General features: G+C 36.6%; 1 protein-coding gene and 1 long non-coding RNA gene across 3 annotated transcripts in view; one reads left to right on the forward strand and one right to left on the reverse strand.

The window, feature by feature from the left end:
- Positions 1-15,724, forward strand: part of XPOT (exportin for tRNA) — a 29,485-nt gene extending 13,761 nt beyond the window's left edge. For both annotated transcript variants that reach the window (XM_082043328.1, XM_082043327.1), the window contains exons 9-25: positions 78-314; positions 643-681; positions 3,666-3,728; positions 4,708-4,832; positions 5,698-5,842; positions 5,999-6,118; positions 6,272-6,366; positions 7,155-7,224; positions 7,691-7,929; positions 8,434-8,719; positions 9,581-9,770; positions 10,989-11,105; positions 11,191-11,306; positions 11,808-11,855; positions 13,373-13,444; positions 14,632-14,688; positions 15,156-15,724. In XM_082043328.1, the coding sequence (XP_081899454.1) occupies positions 78-314; positions 643-681; positions 3,666-3,728; positions 4,708-4,832; positions 5,698-5,842; positions 5,999-6,118; positions 6,272-6,366; positions 7,155-7,224; positions 7,691-7,929; positions 8,434-8,719; positions 9,581-9,770; positions 10,989-11,105; positions 11,191-11,306; positions 11,808-11,855; positions 13,373-13,444; positions 14,632-14,688; positions 15,156-15,182 (2,046 nt within the window). In that variant the 3' untranslated portion in view covers positions 15,183-15,724. The remainder of the gene's footprint in view (positions 1-77; positions 315-642; positions 682-3,665; positions 3,729-4,707; positions 4,833-5,697; positions 5,843-5,998; positions 6,119-6,271; positions 6,367-7,154; positions 7,225-7,690; positions 7,930-8,433; positions 8,720-9,580; positions 9,771-10,988; positions 11,106-11,190; positions 11,307-11,807; positions 11,856-13,372; positions 13,445-14,631; positions 14,689-15,155) is intronic.
- Positions 10,387-19,875, reverse strand: LOC309435270. The gene is made up of 3 exons (XR_014183140.1): positions 19,838-19,875; positions 18,713-18,796; positions 10,387-10,441 (listed from the first exon to the last, which is right to left on the reverse strand). It is a non-coding gene; the product is annotated as an uncharacterized lncRNA (long non-coding RNA).
- Between the last annotated feature and the right edge of the window lie 70 nt (positions 19,876-19,945).

The following is a 19,945-nucleotide window of genomic DNA, read 5'->3' on the forward strand; positions in this document are numbered from 1 at the left end:
GGTAGTACAGTCTGTAAGGTCATGCCATTTAAATGTGAGCTCTGCTAGTATTTTTAATCTGATGTCTTTTCTTGCAGGAAGATGATGTGGATTTTCTGGCCAGATTTTCAAAGCTGGTCAATGGGATGGGGCAAGCATTAATAGCTAGTTGGACTAAACTGATAAAAAATGGTGATATGAAGAGTGCTCAGGACACTCTGCAAGCTATTGAAGCAAAAGTGGCCCTAATGTTGCAACTGCTAATCCATGAAGATGACGACATCTCATCTAATATCATTGGCTTTTGTTATGACTACCTTCACATCCTGAAACAAGTAAATATGTCTGGCTTCGATTTAACGTCACTTTTTGACACATGATTTAGTTTGTTTTTTGTGGGAGTATATGAATCTCATACTATGTGCAAGCTGACTTGCAAAAATAGCTTTTTGACTAATTAGCATTGAGCATCTTTAATGGCTGTGGTTGTGCTATTTCTGCAGTGCTCTTTAGAAATCTGAAGGGATTGGGGTAAATATTGCATTAAGAGGAAAGAAGGCTTGCAGATCATATGACTGTTAAAAATGCAAACCTGTCTTTTCCTATTAGGCAGTTATAAAAGAGTTACTATATGAAAAATAACACTTGAAATTTATTTTACAGCTTTCTGCACTTTCAGACCAACAAAAAGCTAATGTAGAGGTAAGTATTTTCTTTTTACTAGGGATTCTTTTTTTCAAGAACACATTGGATCAGAATCTTTCACTTTGCTGAAACATATCACGTTTTTTTAATACACCTTAAAATGTGCATGTGACAACAATTACAAGGGAAGACCTCAAAGTTAGGACAGTATGTTCCATCTTCCAAGTAACAACAGCTGTTTCTTTAAATAGTAAACTTATATTGAATTGTGTATGAAGATAAAAGCTATTTTAGAGCTGTTTTTTCCAAGCAACCCTTGAGCATATGTTGGTAAGCTCCTGTACAGTCTGTACTGTTGACAGACTGATCTTGAATCAAGATAGAATAAGAGGGTTTTTTTCCTGAAGCTTTATATTTTTGTTAAAACTTGCCCTAATTTCAAAGGATTGGAAGAAGTATGGGGAGGGTTGTCTTAAAATTCAACCCATGGTAGTATCAAAGTTAAACTTATGAAAGAAGCTGCAATTGAAGTATAAGTTGTACTTATGATGAGCAGTTATATGTTAAACACTACATTAAACTGTAAATTAAGCTTTAAGTTTATATGCTTGCGTTTATACGCAAGCTTAAGTTTATATATAAAGCATTAAGTTTAATAAATAAGGTCCAGTTTGGGAGGTAGTAAACTTGTTTGATTGTTTTCAGCACAGTCCTTTTTTTCATTTATTTCCCCTATACCCTTTTGTACCAATGTGTATGTAGCAATTTAGATGTTGAACTGGTTAGATTGGTGCAGTTGTTTTCTAAGTTAATACAGCTGACACCTGTGATTCCTTTTCCTTTACAAAGAAAACTGAATTCTGTACCCGTTCTAACATGAAAAGTTGAATTTGGATAACTGTGGTCTAGATTATCTTGATCTGGCTTTGTCTAATGTCTGTTTAAATTGGATTAGGTAACACAATAAGATAAGTTTGATAACATTACTGAATATTTTTACTTTTGTTACTGTGTCTCTTGTGTTCTTATAACTGGATCAAACCAAACTACTACTGCAATGCAGTTAAGACTTAAAATTTGAATGTTTTACTGTCCCCAAATCTGTTATTTTGTTAAACTTGCTTTCATACTAAAGAACTCAGTGGTATGATTATTTATTATTTTTACTGAGCAATTCTTGAGGATTTGTGTTAAACTGAGAACACTAAGTATTCAGAAATAGTCTAAATCTTAGTATTGTCTGTCTCACGCTTTGAATTGTGTGCTTAGCAGCATTCCTTTAAAATTTTGCACCTAATAAGTTCTCACTCTAAACCTGTTTGTTATTTGAATGGGAGAAAAATGCCATCTTGTTTATTGTGCCTTCGAAGTCCAAAAGTTTGTACACATCAGCAGGATCACATTTTTAGTTCTTAAAACTACAAGTCTTTCTAAGCATTTCTGGCTACAAGCACATCGCATTAGTGTGTTGCTATTATTTTAACTCCTTATTATAACTTACAGAGCAGCATAGACTTCTCACAGATTATGCTGTCACTTGGTGTCCATAGAAAGCCTGATTACTTTCTTGCTATTTGACCATGTTCTTCCTCAAAGTATTACAAGTGTCTATTTTTGCAAGATCACCAAGAATTTGACCTCAGTAACTTAGGTTTAATTCATTGGACCATTTGGGTGCTAAAGAACTTCAGGTTTTGCACTTCAAATGAAAAATATACAATTGTGATTCACTTGTCAAAGGTTTAGTGTTTGTTTGTAATTTCCCTTGTTCTGTTGTTTATTATTTGTCTGAAATTTATGGGTATATCCACATTTAGAACCTCCAGTACTGGAAGAGAATTGCAAAATGCTAATCAAGATCTTACTGATATCATCAGCATTGCTATAGTTACAATAAAAGCTGTTTCATAACTGAATTTAACCAATATGAAAAAAGGACACAAGTTTGTTTTTTCACCTGGTAATAGGTATGGAGATGAGGTGCTCTGTAATTCTCATTAAATACCAGTTATAATTCTGCCGAGCCTTCTCCAATATTCAGTGAACTTGTTCCTTCTGATAGTTAGATGGTTGTGTCCTGCCTCATTATTTGTTGCTCCTTAATATTCTCTTAGACTTCTGTGTTGTCATAGATATAGAAGTGGTCTGCCTCTGATGCAGTTTTAATTATTCAGAATAGCTTTCTGTCAATTTTGTGTATTTAGATTTAATACACATTTTTGTAGGTTCCCCAGAACAAATTTAAACTAAAGTAAAGTTAAAATATGATAGATTTTTAAGCGCTATTTTGGCTGTGTGTGTCATGCAATTTCTATCCGTCCTGGAAGCATGAATGGAATTGTGTACTGCCTGTATTTTAAATACTAAATCTGAATTCTAAAAACCTGAGTTTGAGACTTGAGTAGAAATGAGATCAAGTCTTTATTGCTGTTTTAGGACTTATCAACAGTCCCTACTAAGGTGAAACTGAACATCAGTGCTTTAACTGATCTAACATCTTGCTGCTGCTGAAAAGGGAAGGTTTTGCTTTTGTTACTCTTGTTTGCTGCTCCTGGCTCTTACTCTTGGATTTTTTACTGAACCAATTCAGCCTGTTAACCTGTCCCCCCAAAAAAAAAAACTTTGGAGGATGTTGAGCTGTTAGAGAAGTTAATGTTAGAGCTAAGCTGACCTGCCCCTTTAAAATAGGATCTTGGACAACCTGTTCAGCTTCCTCTGCCTAGTTCAGTCATTTTGATTGTTTTCCCTGTGAACTGACCAGCACAGATTACATGCAGGAAACAAAGCCAGATAATACAGTCAGACTGAGAGCTCCAAGTCATCCGTGCTGTTTATCTGGAATGGCATCTGCATATTGTTTGGATATAATCCATCTATTTTAATTTGGACTGTTACTTCTGTTAAACCTCTAAAAATAAAATTCAATTGGGATTTTAAAGTATTTGTAAACATTTAACACTTTAATGTTTACTGTAGGATTTTAACTTTTTGTTTGTTACCACTTGTCTGCTTCTATGCTCACAGTTCTGTTTTTATTTTAGGCAATCATGTTGGCTGTTATGAAGAAGTTGACATATGACGAAGAATACAATTTTGAAAATGAGGTATTGTGTTACATGAGTAAAAAGACAAATGCAACTTAAATTGCGTGTAGTAAAACTTGCTCTTGCTTTTAAAATCCTTATTTTTTGTAGACTAAGGATTTGAAGGTAGGAAGCAGAAGTCTGTAGGCTGAATTTTTTCCTATATGGAAAGCTTTTTTAACCTCTGGCCATGTCTGGATAGGACAAACAACTTAGTAAAGGGATATTCAAGCCAGTTCGGTTAAGAGAATATTTCTGGCTGCAGTTGTGCAGAACTGTTCCTAGGCAAATACAGCTGTGCTGTTAGCTAAACATAGCTGTTGAGCTGGCTTGTTCAGTGTGAGCTGGCATGTTTCTGCACATCACTTCTGTCTTGCAAAAATACTTGAGAAACATTGTGTAATGAAACTCTTTGACATGCTGCTCGACCTACTTCAGGTAATCAAACCTCTGCAAAAATAAGCTAAAGGAGGCAGAAGGTCTTTGATTTCGCTTTTCTCCCATGCTTACATCTCTGTCCGCCAGCAATAATGTTTGAATATGTTACACAGACTTACTTTTGCTCCAGGCCCTTTGGAGAGCTATAGTCTTAAAAAGGTTCACTTTATACAGTCCATCATAAATGTTTCTGTCAGTTTAATTTTAAAACTAAGCTTGATGCCAAGAAAAAGAAAATCTTTTGAGGAGTGAGTCAATTTTCAAGAATTGGGTCAATAAGGCTTTGCCAAGAGCGTTCTCTTTCTTGTACTTTTGGCTAGTTTTCAGTTTGGAAAGCCTTTTTAATATGTTTCTGGACTGAATGCAGTGGATCTCGACATACTACAACCAGCCAAAATAGGAGCCTGCTGTTATTTTGCAAGACCACAGGATGAGAATTATTGAATTCTCTGAGTGTGGTATACTGTTCTTGTATGTACACGTTTTTGATTTAGGTGTAATTGTCTAAAATGGTTTTGTATTAATTTAAACAAAAAAATTCACTGACACAAATATTTTGTAGGGTGAAGATGAAGCAATGTTTGTGGAGTACAGAAAGCAATTGAAACTTTTGCTGGACAGACTTGCCCAGGTCTCGCCAGAGTTACTCTTGGCATCTGTCCGCAGAGTTTTTAACACTACACTTCAGTAAGTTGGGGTTTTTAGCTTGTTTACATTATTTCCTTAGCTTTTTTTGTCTCTTGTAACTGTCAGGGTTTGTAATGAACATAAATGATATAGCGAGGTTAATCCAATTGATAGAATGAGCTTGTTACAACTTCATAATAAATACAACTTAGGATAATCTTTTGCTCAGCTGCTTAGAAAGAAAAATCTGTCTTTTTGTAACCGTTAATGGCAGCTATTTTTTTTTTTCTAGAGATGTTTCTTGATCTTTGTCATTTACCTACACAGCAACAGCCATTTGGACAGGTGTTCACTTTACACTTCAAGGAAATGCTTATGAGATGTGGCAAATAATTTTATGTATTAATGCTATCAGAAAATCAAGATTGGATGGGGGGGAAAAAAAGTGAAGTATTTTTTTACAAAATGGGCAGAATGAATCCTGGAAACTAGGCATGTAAATAAAGAAATATTATTAACTAGTTTCCTGACTAGCAGAACAGTTATGCGTATATGAATAGAAATCCAGTATTGTTGGTGACTTCTTTGTACCTTGCTCTTTGGTGAGCTCTTTTTAAGTGAAGCTGAATGGCTTTTCCACACATCATAGTAGGTGGTTTTATATGTCAATAAGCACTTCAAGAAATCTGTAGCTTTCAAGTTGGAACTGGTGAAAGTGCTCTGATGGAGAGGTGCTGTGTTTGTGGATAAAATCTTCCAGAAGCATCCTGAAATGCTGCCTTGGTCTTACTGTGTTTTTCTTAGCTTAAATCCATTCTTTTTATGCTGTGTATCTGAAGAAGGTTCAAAAGAAAATAGATGCTAGAACTGTTGATTATTTTTTAAGCTACTACAGACTAACATGATCTTCATATTCTTTCTCTAGGAATTGGCAGACTACGCGATTCATGGAAGTAGAAGTAGCAATAAGGCTGCTGTATATGTTGGCTGAGGCTCTTCCTGTATCTCATGGTGCTCACTTCTCTGGTGATGTTACAAAAGCTACAGCTTTACAGGACATGATGAGAACGGTAAGCATGTGCGTTGTGAGAGCTATTTAAAAATGCTAATAAAGACTGGAAAATGCCAGTTCAAATGACTTGTCTTAATTACCAGCATGTCACTTACATTGTAATTTGATGTTATAAATGGTTAAAATACTAACTTGCTAATGCTTTTATTTGTAGCTGGTGACTTCTGGTGTTAGTGCCTATCAACATACATCAGTGACCCTGGAATTCTTTGAAACAGTCGTTAGATATGAAAAATTCTTTTCTGTTGAACCTCAGCACATTCCAACCGTTCTAGTAAGTTTCATCTCATTTACATTTTAGACTAGATAAGTTCTTTAGACTTAGGACATTTTTTTGTGTTCTGGGTTTCTTATATTGTTGTATGGTTAGCTTCCCCCTTCCTTTTGTTTACGGATTCTAAGACTGAGATACTTTCTTGATTTGCAGATGGCATTTTTAGATCACCGTGGTCTTCGCCATACAAGTCCCAAAGTACGAAGTCGAACAGCTTACCTCTTTTCCAGATTTGTCAAGTCTCTCAAGTGAGTAAAGCTGTTACAAATGTATCCAAATTGCACTGAACTTATCATATATAGCCCTTTGCTACATCACAGTTGTCATTGAAACAGGCTGGACTTCAAAAGGACTGTAATAAAGTAATATATCAAAACAGTGCTCTAGCAGGGTTGTGCTGTTGTGTAATACTAAGTAGCAGTGGAAGAACTGTCTCAGAATGAAGTACTGGAATACATATGCCTAGCTTGTTTTGATTGGATGTTAAAAACTGATCAACAATGGAAATGTCCATCTTGGTTTTTCTCAATGAGCAGAGCTGAGAGTGAGTGGATCTGGAGAATCCCAAGAGTAACTCTTCCCAGTCCCTGACCAAATCTGAATATTTACAGAAATGATACTAAACTGAAGTTTAGTTAGTGTCTTAGAGTTCTTCAGACATTTTGGTCCTGTTGGTCTTATTTCACAGGAATGTATTTAATGTAGAGGCAGGAGAAACTCCAGGCTGGTTCACATTTCACAAGGGTCCTATTTTTCAACTGTTAATGAAAATATTTCACTCAGATGCGTGAGGCTATTTATGCATTAAAAAAAAAAAAAACGAGGGAAAGAGATGTTTATTTCCCACTATGTTTTGGCCTACAACAAGCACCGTATCCATAAACGGTCTTTTTTCTACAATGCTGCTGTGATACTTAAAGGCAAGTTCTATATTGAGAAGGTAATTTAGTGTTTAGCTTTACAACTTAAAATGCCAGGAAACCTGTGAAAATGCACACATTTCTAAATAGTGATGTGTACTTGTGTTTTACTTCAGTAAGCAAATGAACCCCTTTATTGAAGATGTTCTGAATAGAATACAAGACCTTCTGGAACTTTCTCCTCCTGTGAGTATTTACAGCAGGTTTTTGCAATAAACAAGGCTTGCACTTACTCATTGGTGTGCCTGAGTACTTACTGAATTGTAAGCTTAGCACACAAACATTTAAACACAAATTATTGTCCTGCTTTTTTGGTGTGAGATCACTTGCATGTTTAAATTTGTACCTAATTTTAATAATCTTGCTTATGCGTGTTTCTGGGAACATAGGGTGTATATATATATATATATATACACACACACATATATATAAGACTATCTGTCTGAAGTGTATAAAAATAGTCATTCCTTCAAGTCTGTTTTCACCTGTACTTTACACTTTTATAATACTTTAGTAGCAAGAGAATTAAACTATTGTAAATGTACTATAGAGAATTACTTAGGCATGATTAAAGAGTAGCATCTCTAAACTTTGAGAAGACAACTTTGATAAAGGACATTTAGTGAATTATGCCCGTTACCTTCCATTTTAGGAAAATGGCTACCAGGCTCTGCTAAGCAGTGATGATCAACTTTTCATTTATGAAACAGCTGGAGTATTAATAGTTAACAGTGAATATTCTGCAGAAAGAAAACAGGTTCTAATGAGGAATTTGTTGACTCCACTGATGGAGAAGTTCAAAGTATTGTTAGAAAAGCTGATGATGGCACAAGATGAGGACAGACAGATGGCACTGGCTGACTGCCTCAATCATGCCGTTGGGTTTGCTAGGTAGGTACAGCACAGTGACTGTGTGTGTGTTTCTGATTTGCGTAAAAGGGAAGTACAAAGGATTTATTGGGAGGAGGGGCTGAGTTTCTACCTGTGCTTTATTGATGTGGAAAATTACCAGTGGTTGTAGCATTTGTTATGGTAGCCTAGACTATGAGTTAAGTCCCCTTAGAAAAGGCTGCTATGGATGTAGGTACAGAGAATATTGAGCAAGTTTTTAACAAAACAGCATATATTCCCTTCCTCAAAGAGTTTTGTCAAGATATTCTAATCATACGTTGTTTGTGAATTGTTAGAATTAATTCTCCAAAAACTAGCAAAGTGTAGCTACTTTGTATTCTATAATTCTATTAATTACTTCCACTGTTTGGCTCCCATTTAATGAAATGTAACATTCTAGTTTAGTGCATGGGTTTTAAAAAGCATATGTTGTTCTTGATGGTGTCATTTCTTCATTGTAGCAGAACATGAGCTTATATATACCTTGGTGTATTGCTTTTACAGCCGAACCAGCAAGGCTTTCAGCAATAAGCAAACTGTAAAACAGTGTGGCTGCTCGGAGGTTTATCTGGACTGCTTACAAACATTTTTGCCGGCTCTCAGTTGTCCATTACAAAAAGAAGTTCTGAGAAGTGGTGTCCGCACTTTCCTTCACCGCATGATTATTTGCCTAGAGGAGGAAGTTCTTCCATTCATTCCTTCTGCCTCTGAACACATGCTTAAAGATTGTGAAGCAAAAGATCTTCAAGAATTCATTCCTCTTATAAACCAAATAACAGCTAAGTTTAAGGTGTGGTATTGCATAAGCTTTTCAGGGTCAAAGTGTTGCTGATGTCTCCTCTTTTCTGTTTGCCGAAAAACAGCTGTGTGTCAGAACCTTATCTCTTAATAAATAAGTATATTTCTAAGGGAAACACAGTCTTTAACCACAGTTGTGTGTTGCTGGACAATATGTTAAAAGATCTTAGCTTCAGTAGTCTCACCTTGAATACTTGCAAGGTACAGTAAAGAGGAAATTAAAGACAAAACCTTGCTTAAGTGTTAAGAAATTAATATCTGAGTTGCCTCTTAATGGTACTCTAGGGTATGACTGAATAGCACACACTTCAGTTTTTCAGTTTGTAAGTATTTAACTAGTTTAGTGCCCTTACATATATTTCTCACTGCAAGTGGGACATAAATCACAGGGTTATTCTGTAATGCCAGTAGTATTTCAGCTCAGGAAAACTCTTTAAAGTCTGCTTGAAAAAAAAAAATAAGCCCTATAAAAGGTGGCCTGCCACCAGTTTTAACACTGAGAGATGCGTTTTCTGTAACTACAGTGACTTTACAATAGCCTCCCTTCATATTTCAGGGAATTTGAAATAGTGTCTATCTGAACAGAGGATGAGAAATCCTGAAGAAGCTTCTGTTCTTAGTCAGGATGAGACTAGGCAGGACTAGAAAATTTTGTGCAAAAGACTTGAAATAAGTGACATGTAAGTCAAGATGCAATAATGCTCATGGTGACCCTGATGTGACCCTATAAGTAGTTGGTACATGAAAATGCTAACTCTGAATCAAAGCTGAGAATTGTAACAAGCCCTTAAATTCTAATTTCAAAATGTTCAATTTCTGTAACTGAGTTGTTAACCTCTTCCAATCTCCACAGGCACAGGTTTCACCTTTTCTGCAACAGATGTTTATGCCACTACTTCATGCTATTTTTGAGGTGTTGCTCCTTCCAGCAGAAGAAAATGATCAGTCAGCTGCTTTAGAAAAACAAATGCTACGGAGGAGTTACTTTGCTTTTCTGCAGACAGTAACCGGCAGTGGAATGAGTGAAGTCATAGCTAATCAAGGTAAGTAGTTCACTTGCTCGAAGGATTGTACTATGGTTATTCTCATCTATGTTTTGTCTACTAAAATCAATAGCCTAGTTCCTATCAAGTACTATTAACTATGTTAAGGTAGAATGTACTAGCATAAATATAGTATTCAACTTATCTGTTGTGCAAGAATCTGGGTTTGTGGAATCTAGCTATAATAGGCATATTCTTCCTGTTGATCTTTTCAGCTTATGTGTGATCAGTGGATTTATAAGGAATGGTATATAAATAGATCTTCATGCATCATTGTACTTGATTGGTGAATCAGAGATCATACAGTATATAACAATGTATAGCAATGTTCAAACTGTTGAGCAACACCACTCACAGCTGCCGGTATTCATTGTGGTGTTCATTTTCTGAAGGATACCTTAGTATTTCTGTAATATTATATTACTATCACCTGATTGTGTTTTCTATGGTAGAAGGCATCATATGACTTATATATGTAGTTACCAGGTTTTCCTCACCCTTAGTTGCCAAATGCACATACTTTTTATAGCAGGAATTTGAAGTCGAATATCCAGTTGCTTGATTCTTTAAGTAGTTATCTCAGTTTGTATTCCATCAAAATGGCTTGAAGCTTTTAAGGTGATGAGGTGGAGCTCGGACTTCATTCCCCCATCCTAAAATGATGGTAATACCTGTGGGAAAGGGTGACATTAAGAAGTAGTGAGAGCTTTCTTGAGAGAGGCACTTTGGTAGTTACGATGGGCCAAGAAATTTTTAAAGGAATCCTAGATAAGTATAGATGCAGCACATACATTTGAAGTGTGATTAAAATATCTTTCCAAATTTTGGAAGATAAGTGAACTACTTCAGTGCTCCTGAGTTTTAATTAACTCCTCTATGTTTGAATAGAGATGAGAAAACTTGTATTTGTAAGCAGGTTAAAGTACCCTCTCACCTTTGAGCGTATTAAAGGCCAGAAGAGCAGTTAAAATTTCCAAACTTTAAGCAAAAACAAAAAACAAACAAAAAACACAACAACCAAATAATTGTAATCCAAATAAGAGTTCTCTTAGATCATAGGGGAAACTTCCCAAAAATATTTGAGATTTGTGCAAAAAAAGAGCTATTTTGAAGTTGAAGCATTGTCTTCCAGGTCAGTATTTATATAAAATAGTGTAAGAATGCAGAAACATTTTAGGCTGCAAGTTGAAATGACAAGCTCATTTTAATGTGTTTAAGGTGCAGAGAATGTGGAGCGTGTGTTGTTCACTGTCATTCAAGGAGCGGTGGATTACCCAGATCCTATTGCACAGAAGACCTGTTTTATTATTCTTTCTAAGTTGGTGGAGCTTTGGGGTAAGTCTGTCTTCCCATAATTCCTTTGCAGCTGCTGCTAACCATGAAGCAGTAATAGAATATGGAATGTTGTTTTTCTTTTCAGGAGGTAAAGATGGACCAGTAGGTTTTGCAGACTTTGTCTACAAGCACATTGTTCCTGCATGTTTCTTAGCACCTTTGAAGCAAACATTTGACTTAGCAGATGCCCAGACAGTATTGGTGTGTATTATGGCTTTTTTTTTTTTTTTCTTTCGTTCTTGTGGGGCAGATTCAATTTAAGAAACCTGCAATGGCCATGTGATATCAAAGACTGTTGTCTCACAAATAAAATCCCTTATGTTTTCTATTGAGGTACCTGGATGATTAATTATTGAATATTGTGATATTGTATGATGTAGTTCACCTTTGCTCAAAATCAAGCTAGAGAATAGCAGATCTGCATATTAAACATTGACCTGTATTACTTACTAAGCAATGTTCAGTGAAAGTGAACACACACAGGTGGCTGTTCTTCAGTTCATTTTGGGTTCAGCTGTGGCAAATGTTTCTGGTTGGAGTGAAACAAAAGTTGCAAGGTTGAGGCCGTTATTGTTGTGTGAGGGGAAAATGAGGGAGTAATGGCATAAACTAGCCCTTGGTTTTGGCCTTATTATGTTCCTTGGCTTTAAATAGGTAACCAATAGACTAATTGAAGTCTTAATGTTATGTATTACATTGCAGGCTTTATCAGAATGTGCAGTGACATTAAAAACAATTCATCTCAAAAGGGTAAGCCTAATAATACTTTGCGGGGGATTAACTCTTGTATGTTTCTTTCCAGTGATTTATCAATTTCTAAAAATTAGATACTTACTAGGATGAATTGCTACTCGACTTTTATATCAAATAATAGGATTACTATAATGCTGTGTACGGATACAGGATCCAGTAGTTCTGCCCCATGACAATTTACTGCAAAATACCGACTCCTCATTGAGAAGAATCTTCTTGCTGGTTGTTAACTGTGTTTAATCAATCAATTGGCATTCTTCCACTTTTCAGTGTAGTAGTTAAACTGATGTAAAAGAGCAATGAGTGATGTACTATAGAGTATTTCTGTGAAAACAAAAGGTATCTTTCAATGTGTAGGAAACTAGGTTGAAAAACATTTATGGAAAAAAAATGAATTTTGCGTTGTCTAATGATTAAAACACTATAGTGTATTTCCATTTTTAATGGGAAATGAAACGATTTCTATGTTTGTGTTACTGTTTCCTGTTCTACCCTTTAACTTGCTGGCTAACTTTTCTGTTAAATGCAAGTAAAAATCACAACTATACAAAAACCGTAAGAAGTTATTTATAAACTGGCAGAGAAGAGATTGTGTTTTAATTGAGGAGAGCTTTTGGGTTTGTTCCTTTTTCCCCAAAAGCAATTAAGAGCTACATCTGTAGGAAACCAAGCTTTGGTAAATGAAATTACTTCCTATTACAAATATTGTTTATTTTAACACTACCGAATCAAATAAGAAAATGATAAGAAAATGATCTGAAATCTTCTTTTCCCCTCATGTGAACCATATACCATATTCTAGTTCTAGGGTAACTTCTGCCTGAATTAATAAAGTTGATTCACTTTCCTCTTCTAGATGTGTTAGGTTATGTTTCTATACTGCCAGTGTACAGTAATCCCTCTTGTGATGTGAGTATCTGATAAATGCAGATAAAGAAAACAAACTAATCTGTTAACCAAAACAGACCTATCTGTCTGCTGCTCTCAGAGGTTTGGAAATTCAATTTTATTACTGTTTTGTCTACTGCAAATCACATAGTCAATGTTACAAGAAGAAAAACACTACGTTCAAGGGTACTTGGCTACTAAATTTCACAATGGGAGTAGAATGGTATAGCCATTGGCAGATACTAATTTCCAGATTTTTTTTTTTGGCTTTCACATGTTAGTGAAATTAGGGGCCTTCTTACTTAACTGACTTTTACAGATGACATTTTATGAACTGACTGGCTGTCTAGTAATTCTTGTTTCGGTGCAGCTTGAAGTGTGTTCTTCTGTTATGTAACAAAACATAACAAATTGTAGTAGAGTCCTTAAAACCAAGGTTAAGAAGTGTTTCTATTTGCTAACGGCTGAGAATAACATGAGCATTTGGTATTTGTTGTGCATAACTTCTCTGTAAAAGTCAAGTAGACCACCTGTTTTCAAACTCTTCTGTACCATACAGTATAGGGCTATGACTTCCCATATGTATGAAAATATACTTGAACAAATTGTGTACTACTTTTCTTTAGGGTCCTGAGTGCGTTCAGTATCTTCAGCAAGAGTATTTGCCTTCTTTGCAAGTAGCTCCTGAGATAATTCAGGTAGGTATTCTTGAGGAAAAAATATCAGAATATTTAGGGTAATAACTCAAAAGAAAAATGAAGAATGTTGAATGTATAGGAAGTATGATGATAAAAGCTGTAGTAAACACTACAGAAACTTAAGCCATAGCACTGGTTCTACTGTAAAAACTATGTCAAAATTAAGTGTGTGTGTTTTGTGTGCTTATTTTGGAGTAGTGTAAGAGGGTTCTCAAAAGTGAAACTTTACACCTGACCATTGTCTCAACATTAAGCATCACTAGCCATATGGGTAAGCATTGCCATGAAGAAATGATTAGATGAACGCTGACAAATTAATTGCAACTAATTTGGATACTATAGTAATTGGGTTTGCTGCATTAGGAGACAACTGTACTTGTGACAGGACTTCAACTGTAGAACTTGGAAGTGGTGTTAAATATATGCAAGGATCAAGTGTTATATCTCTTGCTGGCACCCAATTGTTTTCTGACCCAAGATAATGGGTGGCAAACAATGATAGGACAAGGGGTAATGGGATCAAGCTGGAACACAAGAGGTTCCACTTAAATTTGGGAAAAAACTTCTTCTCAGTGAGGGTGACAGAGCACTGGAACAGGCTGCCCAGGGGTCTTGTGGAGTCTCCTTCTCTGGAGACATTCAAAACCCACCTGGACATGTTCCTGTGCGACCTCACCTAGGCGTTCCTGCTCCAGCAGGGGGATTGGACTAGATGATCTTTTGAGGTCCCTTCCAATCCCGAATATACTGTGATACTGTGATAATGTGAATAACTTTTTCAAGTAGCAGACATTCTGCTGTAATCTAGAGCCTCTTAGTGTGTACATAATGCTGAAGTGTAAATGATCTTCTGAAGGAAAAGCCACCAAAGTTACTGGAAAAGTTCAAGGTTTAGAATCTCCTTGATTGCAGTCCTTGTAGATAGCGCTGTTTCTGTCTGTTCAGCTAAAGTGAATGTGATATCCTCTGTTTGAAAATAAATTGATTTTCACCCCAGAACGCACTTGGTCTGTCATAACCTGTTGCATTTTTTATCCATAACATGCTTTATTTTGGTTGCCCATTAGGGAAAATACAAACTAATATCACTGACTTTACATACAAGGTGTACTCTATATTCTCCTACATATCTCAGGTTGTCTTGTTGCTTCATTTAGTATTCAGTATTTCTTTATGCTCTTTTACAGGAATTCTGTCAAGCACTTCAGCAGCCTGATGCTAAAGTTTTTAAAAATTACTTAAAGGTAAGGACTTTTTTTCTCTAAATAGCTTTTAACTGTAATTGAACTTTGTCACACACTTCACTTGTGATAGTGACCTGAAGTAAAATGGAAATATTGAATTATTTAATAGTTTTTAGCTACAAGGAATCTCAGTTATTTTGAAAGAAAGAGCAAACAACCACAAACCTACATCTGTAAAGTTGTCACATATCCTCAATAGCTTGATATTCTCACAGGATATGTTTAATCGTTGAAATAGCAAAAAAAGTGATGCTATGATGGTAGAGAATGTGTCAGAATGCTTCAGTTTTGAGGGTGTGAGTGTAATCAAATAGCACAAGTCACAACCTTGAACCTTAGTGTGTTAACCAGTATGTTAAACAAGAAAATGAGCTCTGTCAAACTAATTTTCTTACACCTCAACCATTCCATGTCTTGTATTGCCTTTGTCTTAAAATGTTGGTTTTGTTTTTAATAAATTTTAACAGGTATTCTTCCAGAGAGCGAAGCCCTAAGGAAAGTACTGGAATCTCATGTACTTGTTTCCATAATCCAGAACCCTGGTTGTTAATTTATAAGAACGCTAACTTGTGCCATTCAAACTGGTTTTGTTTTTAAGACATGTTGCTTTGTGCTCACATAAGTACATATTTTAGCCTTTCACAAAAAAGAGAAATGCAAATCCCCTACTTGTGTCTCAAATATGAAGGTATGTGACGTGAAAAATTGTCTGTATACCTACACAAACATTGATGTATAGGATGATTTAAGCTTATGCTGTAATGCGTACAGCAATGAAATGACACTTATTTTTGAAATTAAATGTAAAAATCCCGTCAGACCATACCAATGGTTATTAAAATGTGTACATTTTTGATACTGAGTAAAATGTTTTCATAAGACAAAATTCATTTGTTCATGTATGGTGACATGAAAATAAAGCAATCAAAGTCATTCTTGTAGATAGTCATTTCATTGAAGTTGTCTTAATGATAAAATATATATATATACCTCCTATAAAACAGATTGGTTTAATAAATAATTTCATTTAAAAGTAGCATCTGCTTCTATCTTTTTTATAAAACAAAATAAAATTTTATCCAGTGAAATGTTAAGTCTCTTTGAATCATTTTGGTTGAATCTTTGGAAGCTGCAGCATTTTTTAACCTCCTGGCTGTTAAATTTGAGTACAATATGGCATTTTTTTCTGATGTTTAGACAATAAATTGTATTGCAGTCTTGCATGTGGAAGATGCTGGCAGAAAGAATTGGATCCACTGTGGTGTTTCAGTAGAATCAATGGTCTAAAAAGAGATTTTTAGTAGAGTGTTGCTACTTCTGTCCCAAAATGTATCAGTTGGTCAGTTTGTTTCTTTGCCTTTTTTTTTATTTTTATGACATCACAGTATTCATAGCTATTCCATAGGGGCAGGAGTAAGCTAGGAATTGTCCCATGCACAGGATTTTAATGCTTTTCTCCAGAAACAAAGAGCTGACTTGCCTATAGCATAATCAGATTAGCATTTTTCTATATTGTGTGGTGCTGGGTTCTTCACCCAATTTCAATGGAAAATCAATGAGGAGGTGAATCAGAAATATCAACCAGGGGTGGAGTGTGGTGATGTTTTGAGGATACAAACTGTCATTCCCTCCTTTTCACTGAGGGAAGAAGGTAGAAACTTTAGCAAAGCTTTTTTTGGTTTTCAATTACAGTGTCATTGTAATGGAGTCACTCTTAGTTTTCAGAGGATTTAGACTTTTGCTTTCTGAAGTAAGGGTAATACCGCTGCTTTATTACTGCGTAAAAGCAGTAAAAAGCCTACATTTAGTAATTCTGTTAGACAACTGACACAATTATACTAACAGAGCATGATTTAGATATTATCAAATTACATCCTCATGAGAAAAGTCTTTAAACTGGCCGCTGCCTAAAGACACTGCTCTCCATTCTTACCCCTGCCATCCCCATGTAGCTTCCTCTGTGCCAAACCTGGTGTTCACTGAACCCCAGAATGAGCTATTCAAAAGCTGAAGTAGCAGGAACACTTACCCTTCAGAGCATGTCACCTGCTGTGGTGGTGTTGGGTGAGAAGGGACATAAAGGAGAGAGCGCAGAGCCTGGGAGTGAGCCTGGCTGTGTTACATACCCTGACCTTCCATCTGGGATTGAATGAATGTCCTGTAGGATGAAGGATTAGGTAGTCTGAATCTTCAGAGAAACTTACTTGGTTCAGCCTAAAGAATTCAGAAAGGATTGGTTACTTTCCTATGCTTTGACACTGTTGAATCAGAATAATTTACTGTTGGGGATTCCGCAAGGCGTGAGCTGTAAAACAGGATCTGTGGGTTGGTTTCTTTATCTTTAGATAAACATGTAAACATTGATTCTGGCTACTAGCAGGTTATTTTTTCTGCAATTCCCCTTGAAACGGAAATTTAGCAGCTTCTGCTCACCCTCAGCGATGCAGAGACCACAGGTCTGCAGCTGTTATATTGCAGTTGGGTTGCGTGGTGGGTATGCAGTTCCTAATTATCTTTGAAAAGAGTCAAGGTTTAGAAACTGATGAGTTTCTACATCTCAACTTTGAAGAGATGGATTCCTGCTTTGTGCCTTTTTTTTTTTTAATCTGGGCTGTTGAAGATGTGCATGTTACTTGCTATCCCCAAAGAGAAATCTGGTGATGAAACCTGTATTTAGAGTGTGAACTGATCTCTCCAGGCAGTGTTTAGATGCTTTGAACATATTACAAAAACTACTTCTTGTGAGGTAGGAGAGGAGGAAAAAGATAGATGGGAACACTCCACTGAGAGATTGTGTTGACATTCACTATTTACATGTTTTCCTTCTTCAGGCAATGGATGACCTGAATTAAAGGCTGCACCAAATACAAGCACCTGCAGCTTTCCTCTACAACTTAACGTTGTTGCACCTGCATTGGTCAAGTTCCCCTGTCCAGACTGAAGATGCTTAAAGCAGCATTGTGGTAATCATTCCTCCTGTAGTGTGTATAAGTAGGAAACACAGCTGCAAGTCTTTAATTAGACTTCTAAAAGACTCTACATCCCTTGCAGAGAGGTAGTATCTTTAGTAATTACACTAGCTTGTAAATAAAAGACAAGTTTTTGAGCCTGCAAGCACTTTACCATGTGTGAAGCAGAGGCAATGAATTCCACACAAGCTGAGGTCAGGGACTATTTTTCTCAGGGAATGGCTTATCAATGCAGGTACAACATTTTAGCAGCTAGTTGCTGTCCAGAGGGGCAATCTGCCCTTATCCCCTCTCTTATCAGCATTGGCACTTGTCCGATTCCCCAAAAAGACAGTCTATAGTGCAAAGCTAATCTTGCAAATTAACGATTTTCAAATTTTTCAAAAACTTCAAAGCAGTTAAAAATAAATTCAAGGCTATTTAGAAAGCTATTCACCCTTTGGGAGAGTCAGTTTTCCAGCTGGAACTCTCTCACAGGAGTGAAATACCAGAAGTTTTACTAATTCATTGAACAGAAGTGGAAAGAAGCAAAGTAAAAATTTCTAGAGTGAAGCCATAATGACATTTTCTTTTTTGGTGTCTGTTTTTCCTGTTCTTACATTCCTGTTCTTACTGTTTTCCCATGATTCATGCTGGGAAACATTTAAAGGCTAGAGAAGATCCTCCTTGCATAAGGATCACTGATTATGTTACAAATATACTCTGGAAAAATGGACAATTTGAATCACGTGAAATACATGAATCATCTTCATCAGTTCAAGAGTTGGGGAAAGCACATAGGCTGGTAACCGTGAAGACAGTCCCAAGGGTGGTGTGATGTGAGATGCTCTAGGTCTGAAATAAACAAAGTCTGGGGGGACCTGGTCTGAAGTCAACACTGACCCTGCTTTGAGCAGGATCTTGGACCAGAGACCTCCAAAGTCCTATTCAGCCTGATTGAGACTATGATTTAAAATGGCCAGTTCCCAAAAGCATCAACATATCAAGCCCACAGTTTGGGCTTATTCAGAAGCAAGTACACATTCAATATACAAATAGAAGTTCACAAGCATTACCCTTTCAAAGGCTTTTGCTAAAATCCATATGGCTGATCTGATGAGTGTTTCTGAAGAAGACAAAGCCAACTCATGGGTCTCCACCTGATGAAAAAAAAATGGCTTGTAAAGCTGGGTACAGAGGAGGGGGTGGCAGAAATAAACCTTGTATAATACCTTCTGAGGAGCATTGCAGTGTCTTAAAAGACACGAGGACAGAATGCGGATGTGGTGGAGAACTATTCCCTCTGTAATGCAGAAGCATTATGAAAGAAAACTCTGATGCCAACAAACAAGGAATATAAATTAAGCACGTATATTAACAGCATAAAATGTATCAAAATAAATTTATTGATTCCACTAAGCAGAATTTTAGTTTGGTCTTGTGATAGGCTTAAGAAAAGTAAGGCAATAATAATAAAGCCTGTGAGCAAAAGGTAGCTGTCTTTTATGTCAGTTCCTCAAGAAAATAAGCTTCTAAAATTTGGAAAGATGGTAATTCCAAACAGGAAATGCAGAGGATCAAAAGAAAAGGATAGTCTTGGACAGGAAGAAAAATAATTCTTTTTACTACAAGGTGCTTCAAAACGGTGGAGCCAATTTGAAGTCACAACACAAGGCGGTTTGGATCCATAGTTTTGAAACACCCTGTATTGCCATGCATAATGATGCTTCAATTACAGTATGCGTAAATTATAAACTTTATCAATGTTTTTCCTTATAAAAGCTGTACAGACCATTTGTTGGAACAGCAACATTACTGAACAGACACACACACAAATAGCAAGATATAAATCACCAAGGAAGCTTGCTCTAAAACATTTAAGTAAAAAATAAACGAGAGCATGAATGCATGAAAAATACCAAAACTTCGTGAGGTTTAAGAAGAGTGAAACAGAGAAATTGCCCGAGGTAGGGAAACATTTCTCCTGGCTGTGCATCCCATGAACAAGCCCCCGTGAGGGCGGCTCACACGGACACGCGTGACTCCGGCGGCCCCGGGCGGGCGCGACACACGGAGCCGCTGCTGAGCCGCTTTCGCAGCAAAAAATCGCCGCGGAAACCCCACCGGAACCGGCCCGAGCTTGTTGTGAACATCACACCACCAGAAATACCCGGAGCGACCATTTTTAAGGAACGTCCTACTTCCACTTTTCGGTGTTTCCCGGATGTTTCCCGCTTTCGGGCTCCTCTCGCCTCAGGCGCCACCGCCGCTCTCTCACCCCGCCACGGAGCGGGCGGTGGCCACACGGA

This window comes from Streptopelia decaocto (assembly GCF_964273445.1).
Source record: "Streptopelia decaocto genome assembly, chromosome: 1".
NCBI lineage: Eukaryota > Metazoa > Chordata > Aves > Columbiformes > Columbidae > Streptopelia > Streptopelia decaocto.